This window comes from Hypanus sabinus, chromosome 8 (genome assembly GCF_030144855.1).
Source record: "Hypanus sabinus isolate sHypSab1 chromosome 8, sHypSab1.hap1, whole genome shotgun sequence".
Taxonomy (NCBI): Eukaryota; Metazoa; Chordata; class Chondrichthyes; order Myliobatiformes; family Dasyatidae; genus Hypanus; species Hypanus sabinus.
The window spans coordinates 139,361,519-139,373,911 of NC_082713.1; the positions used below are offsets into that span (position 1 = coordinate 139,361,519).

General features: G+C 43.9%; 1 protein-coding gene across 2 annotated transcripts in view; it reads left to right on the forward strand.

The window, feature by feature from the left end:
• Positions 1 to 464: 464 nt before the first annotated feature.
• The window catches only part of LOC132398482 (FYVE, RhoGEF and PH domain-containing protein 4-like), a 260,428-nt gene continuing 248,499 nt past the window's right edge, over positions 465 to 12,393 (forward strand). Inside the window, exon 1 of one of the 2 annotated variants that reach the window (XM_059977999.1) lies at positions 465 to 796. In XM_059977999.1, coding sequence (XP_059833982.1) covers positions 703 to 796 — 94 coding nt within the window. In that variant the 5' untranslated portion in view covers positions 465 to 702. The remainder of the gene's footprint in view (positions 797 to 12,393) is intronic. The other variant, XM_059978002.1, reaches the window with a different exon arrangement.

Consider the following 12,393-nt stretch of genomic DNA (forward strand, 5'->3'; position numbering starts at 1 on the left):
GAGGGACTGTTCCTACAGACCCTCTTTTATCCTGACTCGCAGGGTCGTAGATGTCAATCAGGTTGGGGGTGTGCACTCTCTCCCTCAACCAGCCCACTTTCCCTGAGGGCATTCATGTAGTATAGTAGCTCAATCCACAAATTGGTTTCCAGGAGACAATGGCCATGTCCCGTAGCTTTACATCACCGGGGAAACGAGCCAGCCTACACGTCCCTTTTCCCATTTCCTGGGTTCCTTGATCCAAACCAACAGTGATCTTGCGATTCTCACAAAGGAGGGGGCTACGGACGTAACAGTTTAAACTTCCATAAAGCATGAAAATATAAACATGATAATCCAGGGAATTCGGTTAGCCAACGGATTGGCTGTAAACCATTTGGAGCCGGTCTCAACGCTGGATTAAACTGGTGAGTGGGGAGAGTTACTTTGGTGACAGGGACAGGTTTCTATGGAAACGGGAGCGTAATCACCTGAGTGACAGGGCGGGGTTACCTGTGTAAAAGGGAGGGGTAACTGCAGTGATTGATGGGGCGTTAGAGCCATTTCGCAAACTCCCACTGCGGGCGCTAATGCCGTTACCGCTTGCAGGCGCCGTGTGGGTGTTAGTGCAATGTGAACTATTTGCAGAGTTTGGCTTTATTACGATCGCAACTTTTTAAAGTTCGTTTCGTTGGATTTTGCGTTTTTTCTCTCTCATCGTTGATGCAACAGGTCACCATGCAGCAAGATTTCAGGAGAATTGCGATAAGAAAAAAGACCACCACGCTCCCCATTCAGAAGACGTTTGTTGAAACGGGTAAGACACTTGGCTGGAGGCTGCAGAGAGCGAAAGAAGGGAATTTTGTTTGTGCCTTTGAGTTGGTGCGTTCATATCGCCCCCGCTCTTGGAGATATGTTCCAGTGTTTAATCACAGAGCGCCCGTCACCCAAGATCCGCCTTTCCTCTTGCATGCGACAATTCTTCAGCGCTGTCAGCTCCCTGCTTCTTTGAGTTGCGTTCGGCTGTTATACTATGTCTTTATTTTTTTAAATAGTCCTCAAAAGTTAATTGTTACTGTAGACAGGATTGCCATAAACTACAAGTAAGGAAAACTGCGGACTTAAAATCTTGCCGACAAAAAAAAATTAGTTTTTCAAGGAGTTTTTGAGAACATCGTTGAGTTGTTTCCTCTGCCCAGGATGGAGGTCAAAACAGTTGTGCTTTGCGAGGCTGGTGATAGGCGTATGGACAGCTTGGCCTGCCCTTCACAGTCGATTGAGTTAGACTTGAAGATGCGGGTGTTGGTTGAGTGTACATTTGGGGAATTTTGTAGCCACCACTGGTGGTCACTACCGGTTACTATCAATGCTTTGAGATGTCCGCCGGAGGTAGTCCGTGGTTCTACGTGGTACATATATGGGTGGGGATCGTAGCTGCCTGTTCGTTTATGAATTTTGCACTAGATTTGCCTTGACCATTTTCCTCATGGTTGCAGGCTCTGGCTTGTCGCTTCAGATTTTCCAGGATTTTTTTCTGTGGAGGGCTGTGTTTGTACAACGGCTGCAAGTTGGTAGTGGTCGTTTATTCAGTGACGTTGGAGCTCATTTCTATTTTCCTTAAAGAATGAGTTATTTATGATTTGGAGCTTGGCCTTGGAGTTTATTCATCTGGAACCACTGTATGTATACAGTAGTTAAATGACTGAAGTTATGTGATCATGATTAAGTGCCGACTGTTCAACTTCCCTCGGGAATTCTCCTCCATGGTCCTGACGCTGTTTACCGCTGACCTCTGATCAATCCGGACATCAGAAGTTTGAGAGGAGGGGATTTCACTCGGGCCCACTGAGCGAGTAGAAAAAAAGGCTGCAGCGGATTTAAACTCCGACCAGCGACTAATCGGCGTTTAGGATTCATTAGCGAGAGCAAATTAAAAGAAGGCGGGGGCAAGCACAGCGGCTGTAGTTGGAGTGGCGAGGCTTTAGTTCTTGGTGGCTTCAGCGAAGAGGGGCCTCGGTCAGAGAGGGCAAAAAAGAGAAGTTCTAGATTCAGTTTTCGCCCTCCCTTTATATCTGTACAGTTAGGACAGTAGAGATGCCGGGCAGGATAGCTGAATGCTCCTCTTACGGGATATGGGAATACAGGGAGACTTTCAGCTGCAGCTTCTAACAATCTGCATTAAGGAGTTGGAGCTGGAACTGGATGAACTCCGGATCATTCGGGAGGCTGAAGGGATGATACATAAGACATAGGGAGGTAGTTACACCCAAGGTGCAGGACACAGGAAACTGGGTGACAGTGTAGAGTACCCCTGTGGCCATTCCGCTCAACAACAGGTAGTGAAATGCACTTTGGATACTGCTGGGGGATGACCTAACAGAGGAAAGTCACAGCGGTCGGATCTCTGGCACTGAGTATGGCTCTGTGACTTAGAAGAGAATGTGAGGTGGGTTGGGGAGGTGCACTGTGGTGACAGGGGATTCGTTAGTTATGGGGAATGGACAGGAGGTTCTGTGGGTGAGAACGAGATTCCAGGATGGTATGTTGCCTCCCAATGCCAGGGTCTGGGGCATCTCAGATTGAGTCCTTGGCCTTCTCAAGTGGGAGGATGAACAGCGAGAGGCCGTGGGCCATGTCGGTACCAATGACATGGGTAGGATGAGTGGCGAGGTTCTGCAAAGGGAGTTCAGGGATATCGGTGCTAAGTGAAAGGGCAAGACTCTAGGGTTGTGATCTCTGGATTGTTACCTGTGCCAAGTGCTAGAGAGGACAGAACTAGGAAGAATATACAGTTTAATATGTGGCTAAGGAGTTGATGTAGGGAGGAGGGCATAAGATTTTTGGATCATTGGACTCTCTTCCAGGGAAGGTGGTGTTGTGTGTTTGTAATCTATCTCAATACTTAATTAGATAGTGCATTTATCATGGCTTGACACTTCATGCTCTGATCGTGTCTTCATTTCTCATTCTCACTTCCATGTGCTCACATCACATGTTGTCCTGTCCCAGACTGATGAATTATCACCATACCTGAGATGTGTCAAATTACATTACTGACCTTGCCATTTCAATACATGACATCCCTCCTTTCCTGAGAAATGAAGTTCAATGTTTTTGAATACATTCAACTCGTAGGTTTAACCATTGCAATTCAACATATTTTCTGATATGCACGACTATAACCAACTCATTTTCTCTTTCAACTTAATGATAACTGGAAATAAAAACTTCATTTTCAACTTGCAACCATTTCCATTGTTTCAAAACCCACAACTTAAAGCTCTACTTCAATACAAAATTGTTAAACTTCAGAAGTTGTTTTCTAACCTTTCGAGGTCTCTATATTGGTTTCTCTTTGCTTTCAATGTCTTTTTTTGGTTCAATGTTTGCTTTTTTTGTTCACTGTGAACCTAAGCGTGTCCGTAATTGTCCATGTTGTCCTCTTGTCCTCGTATCTCATTGTAAAGTCCTTGAAATTCCTCCTGTTTGTCAAGTCTCTTTTGTGTTGAACTTTTTTTTACATGTGTGGTGTTGCTTGCATACTGCACTCCAGTTGGAGACTCAACTATTATTTGAATTACTGTTTTCCTCACCACCTGGTGTGGTGTTGTATTGAAAAGTGTGGCGAATTTGACCACTTTTCCGTGCCGGGTAATCGCAGTGTCCCAGACTTTTACAGTAGATTCGTGCTCCTCTGTGATCATCTGCATACAGTTTGTACTTTCCTTTTTGTTCTGTGTCCTGATCTCATACTTCCAGTTCTGCTGCGTGTACCTCCTTGATGTCTGGTAACTTCCCCTCACCCTTGACGATCCGAGTAATGATGAAAGGCCCGAAACACCTGAAGATCTGAGGATGCATTACTAACAATGTGTCCCAGTGCACACCCGGTTCGTTGAACCAAGTGGTGTCGTACCACAATAATGAAAGGCATGGGCCAGATTAACCTGGCTTCACCACATGAGCCTATCCACCGTAGCACCTCATACATCCCCACACAAAACTCTGCAGCCTTGCCTCTTCCAGCCACTCATATACATCCACAAGCCCAACACTCAAACCTAATCCTAAAGTCCAAAAGGGGCACACACCCCCACAAACCCTAGGCACTTCCTGATTAACCCTGGCTTCAGCCCCACAAACCCGAAGCACAGCCCAATTAACCCTTCCAAAACCCCCACCAACCTGATGTCCTATGTCAGGAGGGGCAAGATTCAACAAAGGCAAGTGTTGGACCTGGTTAATGAAGGCTTGGGCCAGTTCAAAGTGGCAGGGTTGCGTGAAACTGAATCTCAAGCGACGAGATCAAAAAGCACAAGAGGGCTGATTCGCCCACTGCCTGCATAATCTCAACCTAACCAGTAATGTGTCAGTTTTAGTGGTTCTGGAGGGTCGGATCTAGATGTTTGACAGCTGTGACAAGTTTTGCGGTATACCTCAGCTGCTTTATCCATACCAAGCCACCAAACCTTGGTCCTGAGATGCTGCTTTGTACCAACGGTTTCCAAGTGTCCGTCATGAGCTAGGGCAAGTGCCCATGTGTGTAGGTAACACAATCCATGCCCCTCTGAGGATAAGATGACCCACTACACACAGCTCATTTGCCTTGCAGTTCTCAGTGTCTATTCATGATGGCTTTATGCACCTCCTGCAGCTCTAGATCTGTGGCTGAGGGTCTCTCCACCTCTCGTGTTGTCAGGGCTTCAGGCGTAGCGCTCACAGCTCTGAATCTGACAGATTCCTCTGAATCATTTTTGTCTCTCTTTTTGAGCAGTCTCTACCAGTAGCCTCGACAGTAGGTCTGCAATGTTCTGTTTTCCTGGCATGTGTACGACTCTGTAGTCATATGGTTGCAGTCTCAAGACCCACCACTCAATGCATGCACATGGTTTAGACTTTGGGCTGTAAATCATCTCCAAGTGTTTGTGATCTGTGATGAGGTCAAATTTTCTCCCATACAAATAAGGATGAAGTCTTTCACAGGTCCATATGAGTGCTAATTCTGGCTCTGAGTATTTTTGTTCAGTCTGTGGGACTACGGCTCACAAAGCAGACAGGTAAAATTTCTTCATTTTGTTTCTGTATGAGTACTGCCCCCAGTCTGACTGGGCTGCATCTACTATTACTTCAGTTACCGCAATTTTATCAAAATAGGCCACTGTACCTGCTCTTACCAGCTCCTCTTTTAGGGCTTTGGATGCTCTTTTCTAATCGCCAAACTTGAACCGGGTGTCCTTCGTGGCTGATCGTCTCAGTGGTTCTGACAAAGCTGCAAACTGTGGTATGAATCTGCTGCTGTAGCCAGCAAGACCTGGGAAACTCCTCACTTCTGTGGTGTCTTGTGGTTCACGAGTCTCCATTACTGCTCACGCTCTCTCCTCAGTTGGTCTAACGCCTCTCTGTGACAAGAGGGTTCCCATGAAAACCAGTCTGTCCATGCTGAGCTGACATTTCTCTGGGTTCAGTGTCCGTCCACACTCTGCAAATCTCTTTAAGACAACATGCAGTCTCCCTCTCATGTAGTTTTTGGTAAGATGCATGTGCAATCACATCATCTGAGATGTTCAAAACGCCTTTAATTCCAGCTAAAGCATCTGCTCTGTCATGCTGGTACTGCTCACTGGCTAATGAAACACCAAATGTCAGTCTCTTATACCTAAACGCCTCATTATGCACAGCAAATGTGGTTATCTCTCTAGATTCTGGAGTTAGTTCTAGCTGGTGATAGCCCCATTTCAATTCCAGCTAAATACCACAGCTCTGTTCATACCCTGTAGTATCTCATCTACAATTGGAATGGGATATCTCTCCCTCACAATGTTAACCTAAGGATTTGGGCCTTCAAATTTCTCAAAAATGTCCAGTTGCATTAGTTGTTAAATTTTTTGCTCAACAGCATCCCTTAAGTTGTAAGTTCTGCGTCGAAGTGGCTGGGCCACAGGCTTTACCTTTGATTCAATGTACAGACTGATCTGCTTTTCTACCTCCTTCAAACATTTTCAAGTACTGCAGCTTAAATGTCTCTTTAACGTCTATCACTCCTGACATATTTTCTCCAATCTTTAACACACCCAGTTGAGTAGCTGTTTCTCTGCCTGGGAGTGGTTTACCATTGATTTTTATCACTATGAACTCTGCCTGGTCTGTTCTGTTTCCAATGCATATTTCACTTTCAAACTCTCCCTCACCCTCCAGTGATGTGCTAGCTGAATATGGGTACAACCTTCTCTTCTGTTTAGGAATATATAAATGGCACTTTATCTTCTCTGACTTATGTTTTTCCCACATACTTCACCCAGTAAATTACTTCTGACTCCTGAATCTACTAGCATGCACAGATTTGTGTTTCCACATCTGTAGTATTCCCTTTCATTTGTATTAGTAGACTTTCTTTTCCCCTCTGTCTACGTCCTCATGGTGTGAAACAAGGCACACAGTCTCTGGCGGGCTCCATTGGAGTGACATGGCTGACAATTTTTCACACTGTGTCACTACTTCAGTTTGCGGGTAAGCATTAGATTCTGCATATTCTCCAGTAGTTTTCTCCACACGTAGACTGAGTTACATTTTCCCACTATGGCATCCCTGATTTGGTTGTCTGTATCCATTTGAAAATTGTAGTTTTTTTGCTGCCTAACGAAGGCAAGTAGAGAACTGTTGAACCATCTCACCTTATTTATGGGCAAGCTGATGAAAATGCTGCCGGGCAAACGTAGTGTTGACCTGGGGAACAAAGTCAGCATTCAGCATGTCCAACACTGCCGTGTAGTCTGTGACTTGCCCCATGTTTGGTAGTGTTGAGATTATACCCTGCACATCTGGTCCTGCAAGGGGCAAAAGTAGTGCTCTCTGTCTTTGTTTTGTGTTATCTGTTGGTTATCATCCACTATAATCCATTGGAAGTGTTGGATCCTGGATTTCTCCATTCTCATCAACTAACCTTAAACTTACTTTCAAAGTCTGTATCCTCGTTGCCACTATTGTGTATTTGCAATCTATCTCGGTACTTAGTGCGTTTATCAAGACTCAACGCTTCATGCTCTGAATTTGTCTTTATTTCTCATTCTCACTTCCATTCTCCCTCACGTTATGTATTCTTCTGTCCCAGACTGATGACATCATCACTACTTGACAAGTGTCAAACTACATAAACTGACCTTACTTTTCCAGTACAAGACAGGTAGGATCTGTACAGAAGAGACGGTTTGCATCTGAACTGGAGGGGAACAAATATCCAAGCGGGAAGGTTTGTTAATGCTGCAGAGTGGGGCTTAAATTAGAATTACAGGGAAATGTGAACCAGAGTGCCAGAACAGTTAGTGGTGAGGTTGTCGATGCAGATCTTGGTAAGACCTTGGACAAAGTCAGGAATCAAAAGGTTGAGCCTAGTGCAGCTAGTGTACATTTTAATGCAAGAAATATCGGAGGAAAGGCAGATGAGCTCAGGGCATGGATCCACATGTGGAATTATGACATTTTAGCCATTAGTGAGACTCTGTTGCAGGAGGGTCAGGACTGACAGCTCAATATTCTGTTGTTATAGACATGACAGAGCAGGAGGGGTTAGAGGAGGAAGGGCATTACCAGTCAAGGAAAATGTCACAGCAGTGCTCTGTCATGACAGACTGGAGAACTCAGATAGTGAGACATTATAGGTGGAACTCAGAAATAAGAAAGGTATGACCGTGTTAATCAGACTACACTACAGACCATCCTACAGTCCTAGGGATTTAGAACAACAAATTTGTGAAGAGTGTTCCAAGAAACACAAGATTGTTTTTAGTAGGTGAATTTAACTTTCCACATTGACAGGGAATCTCATACTGTAAGAGGACTGGATCGGACAGAATTTGTCAAATGTGTTCAGGAAAGTTTCTTTCATCAATGTGTAAAAGTCCCAATGAGAGAAATGAGAGAGCGTGCCATACTGGGTCTATTGGAGAATGAACTAGGGCAGGGGACGGGGAACACTTTGCATCCAGTGACCACAATGCCATTAGTTTCAAAGTAAATATGCAAAAAGACAGGTCTGGTCTGTAGGTTGAGATTCTAAATTGGAGTAAGGCCAATTTTGATGGTATCAGAAATGATCTGGCAAGTGTGGATTGGGACAGGATGGTTTCTGGCAAAAGTGTACTTGGGAAGTGGGAGGCCTTCAAAAATGAAATTTTGAGAGCACAAAGCTTATATGTGACTGTCGGAATTAAAGGTAAAGATAACAAGTGTAGAGAACCTTAGCTTTCAAGAAATATTGAGGCCCTGGTTAATGGGGGGGAAGGTGTATAACAAGTATAGGTAAGCAGGAACAAATGAGGTGCTTATGGAGTACAAGAAGTGCAAGAGAGAACTTAAGAAAGAATCAGGGAGGCTGAAAGAAGGTATGAAGGTGCTCTAGCTGATGAGGTGAAGGAGAACCCTAAGGGGTTCTACAGATATGTTAAAAGCAATGGTCCTCTGGAAGACCAGAATGCTAATCTATGTGTGAGGCCAAAACAGATGAAGAGATATTAAATTCATTCTTTCCATCTGTATTTATTCGGGAGATAGACACAATCTATAGAAATGAGACAAAGCAGCATCGACTTCATGGACCCTACACAAATTAGAGGAGGAGGTGTTTGCTATCCTGAGGCAAATCAGGGTGGATAAATCCCCAGGGCCTGACGAGGTGTTTCCTTGGACCCTACAGGAGGCAAGTGCAAACATTGCCGGGGCCCTATCAGAGATATTTAACTCATCCCTGGTGACAGGGGAGGTACCAGAGGATTAGGGGATTGGAGGATAGCCAGTGTTATTCCATTTAAAAAAGACTTTAAACAGAAACCGGGAAATTATTGGCTGTTGAGTCTGACATGAGTTGTGCAAAGTATTCTAAGGAACTGGATATACAAGTATTGGGGCATACACGGACTGATTAAGGACGGCCAGCATGGCTTTGTGTATGGAGGTCTTGTCTAACTAATCTTAGAGTTTTTCAAGGAAGTTACCAGGAAAGTGGATGAAGGCAGTTTTGGTCACTACCTACAGGAAAGACATAAACAAGGTTGGAAGAGTACAGAGAAAATTTGAGGATGTTGCCAGGGCTGGAGTACCTGAGTTAAAGATTCTGAGTTAAAGTTAAAGGAAAGATTGAATAGATTAGGACTGTCCTTGAGAACGTAGAAGATTGAGAGGAGACTTGATAGAGGTGTACAAAATTGAGGGGTATAAATAGGGTAAATGAAAGCAGGCAATTTTCCAATGAGCAAACACGAGGAAATCTGTAGATGATGGAAATTCAAACAACACACACACACAAAATGCTGGTGGAACACAGCAGGCTAGGCAGCATCTATAGGGAGAAGCACTGTCGCCGTTTCAGGCCAAAACCCTTCCTCATGCTGCCTGGCCTGCTGTGTTCCACCAGCATTTTGTGTGTTATTTTCCAATGAAGTTGGGTGGGACTAAACCAGAGGTCAAGGGTTAAGTGTGAAAGGTGAGAAGTTTAAGGGAAATGTGAGAGGGTCATGAGAGTGTGGAATAAGCTGCCAGCACAAGTGGTGCATGTGTGTTCAGTTTCAATGTTTAAGACTTTGGGATAGAGATATGGATAGTAGAGAGATGGAGGTCTATGGGCTCTGTGCAGGTCAATGGAAGTAGGCAGTTTAAGTGGATTTGGTATGGACTAGATAGGCCAAAGGGGCTATTTCTGTGTTGTACTTCTCTATGACAAACCGCCAAAGTCCAATGTTAAGTAAGCACTCGAGGTATTGAGTGCCACCATCTGCAAACAAGAAACAGTCCACACCAATGCCTTTCAAATCATTGCTGGTGACTTCAATCCGGTTTGTCTGAGGAAATCCCTGCCCAGTTATTATCAGCATATCACCTACAGCACAAGGGGTCCTAACGCACACAACCACTGTTATTCTACAGTAAGGAATGCCTATTGCTCCTTGCCCAGACTGCATTACGGGAAGTTTGATCACGTAGCTGTCATTCCTCCTACCAGCATACAGGCAGAGGTTAAAGAACAAGGTTCTAGAAATAAGAACAGCAAAGAGATAATCGCAGAAGGCAGATGAGCAGCAATGGCATTGCTCTGAATCGGTAGACTGGGTCGTCATCAGAGGATTTGAATGAATACTCCATGGTTGTCAGGGACTTTATTTTTTTTAAAAAACAGTTGTAGATGAGAAGGTGCCCACAAAATACAAAGTTGTAATTCAGTCTTCAAAAACCAGAAGCCATGGATGAGCTATGGGGTCCGCGGTCTGCTGAAGGCCAGATCAGTGGCATTCAGGTCTGGCTATCAAGTTAAATACACAAGGTCCAGGTGCTTTCTCTGGAAAGCCATCTCACATGGGAATGGGCAATTTCAGACCAAACTAGAATCACTGAAGGATGTTTGACAGTTGTGGCAGGGCTTGAATTCTATCACCACCTACAAAGAGAATCCAAGCGCCACAGGTGACAGCAAAGCTTCACTGCTGGAGGATTTCAATGCCTTTTATACTCACTGGACCATCAAAACATGGAGGCATCTTCACAAACTCCCACAACCCCCAGTGGTCCTGTGATTTCATTCTCTGAGGCAATGTCCTTCAGCAGTGTGAACCCACTGGAAAGCATTCTGCCAAGTCTGGGAAACTTGGCTGAGTGCAAAAGACCTGTGCTGAACAACTGCACTGATTCACTGTATACCTTCAATACCTACAAGGTATTCACTGATACCTTCAACATCTGGCTTTGGCAGTCTGAGGTACCCTTTTGCTTCAAGTAGGCTTCAATGATACCGGTGCCTTAGAAGAACATGGTAAACTGCCTCAATGACTATCACCCAGTAGCACTTATATAGGATGTTCTTTGACTATAGCTCAGCATTCAACACTATCCTCCCTCAAAATTACTCAGCAAGCATCAAGAACTAGGCTTCAGTACCTCCTTGTGCAAATGGATCCTCAATTTCCTCACTTGCAGACCCCAGTCAGTCCAGCAACAATACCTCCTCCTCAATTTCCAAACAGCACAAGTGCACCACAAGGCTGTGTGCTTTGCACCCTGCTCTGTTTTACTTAGGACTCTGAGGCTAAGCACAGCTCTGATGTCATATATTAAGGTTTGCTGACAACATCACTGTTGTTGGTCAAGTCAGAGGTGGTGATGAATTGAAAACCTGGCTAAGTCGTACCATGACAACCTCACACTCAATGTCAGCAAAACAAAGGAGATGATTATTGACTTCAGGAGGAGGAAACCAGAGATTCATGAGTTGGTCTTCATCAAGAGATCAGAGGTGAGAGGGTAGCAACTTTAGATTCTTCGGTGTTATCATTTCAGAGAATCTGCTCTGGGTCCAGCATGCAAGTGCCATTCCAAAGAAAGCACAGCGGTGCCTCTACTTTTAGAAGTTCATGAAGGTTCAGCATGTCATCTAAAACCTAGACAAACTTCTATAGATGAATGGTAGAGAATATATTGATTGGGTGCATCACATCCTGGTGTGGAAATACCAATGCTCTTGAATGAAAAATCCTACAAAGAGTACTGGATATGGCCCAGTCAATCATAGGTAAAGAAGAGTCCACAAAACTGGTAGCCAATATTGCCATAACCATTGAAGATCCAAGGGGTCATGTTCATATCCCATTCCTCCTGCAGACCTCCAGTCTCAAACAATTGTTCATATTCCATTGCATCTGCCAACTTTATCACTAAGCAGGTTGGTTTGGCTCAACTCTGATCACAGTTTTCTCATTAACAAACAGGATCTGCAGCGTTTCCTCAGATAAAACCAAAGGAACAACAGTGTCGGAGTGGTTTGCATATTAACTACATAACTCTATATCTCTCAGCTGTTACCCAAGCTCTGTTTTGTAACTTCAAAATATTAAACTGATTCAACGGAAGATATGGGAGTCCAGGAATGCAAGTCTAACTTCTTTAAATGAGGTGTGCATTATGTGGTGGGGTAATGATATATGCAGTTCACATATTTGTACATGTACAGTAACTTGTAATGAATTATTTAAATGAACACAAATGCTTATAGTGCCTATAAAAATATAAAAAGTACTCACCTCCCTTGGAAGTTTTCATGTTTTATTGTTTTACATCAGTGAATCAGTGGATTTAATTTGGCTTTATTTGATACTGACAGAAAAAGAATTTTTCCTCAGACTCAAGGTTGTAATTGCTGGCAAAGGTGCATCTAACTAAATACTTGAAGGGGGTGAATAGTTACTGTCAATTACTTTATACCTGTAAATTAATTTAGATCATTTAGTAGAGATCTGTTTTCACTTTGACACAAGAGTCTTTTTCTGTTGATCAGTGTCAAAAAAGCCAAATTAAATCCACTGTGATTGAATGTTATAAAACAATAAAATATCAACATTTCCAAGAGTGGTGAATACTTTTTTATAGGTGTGTGTG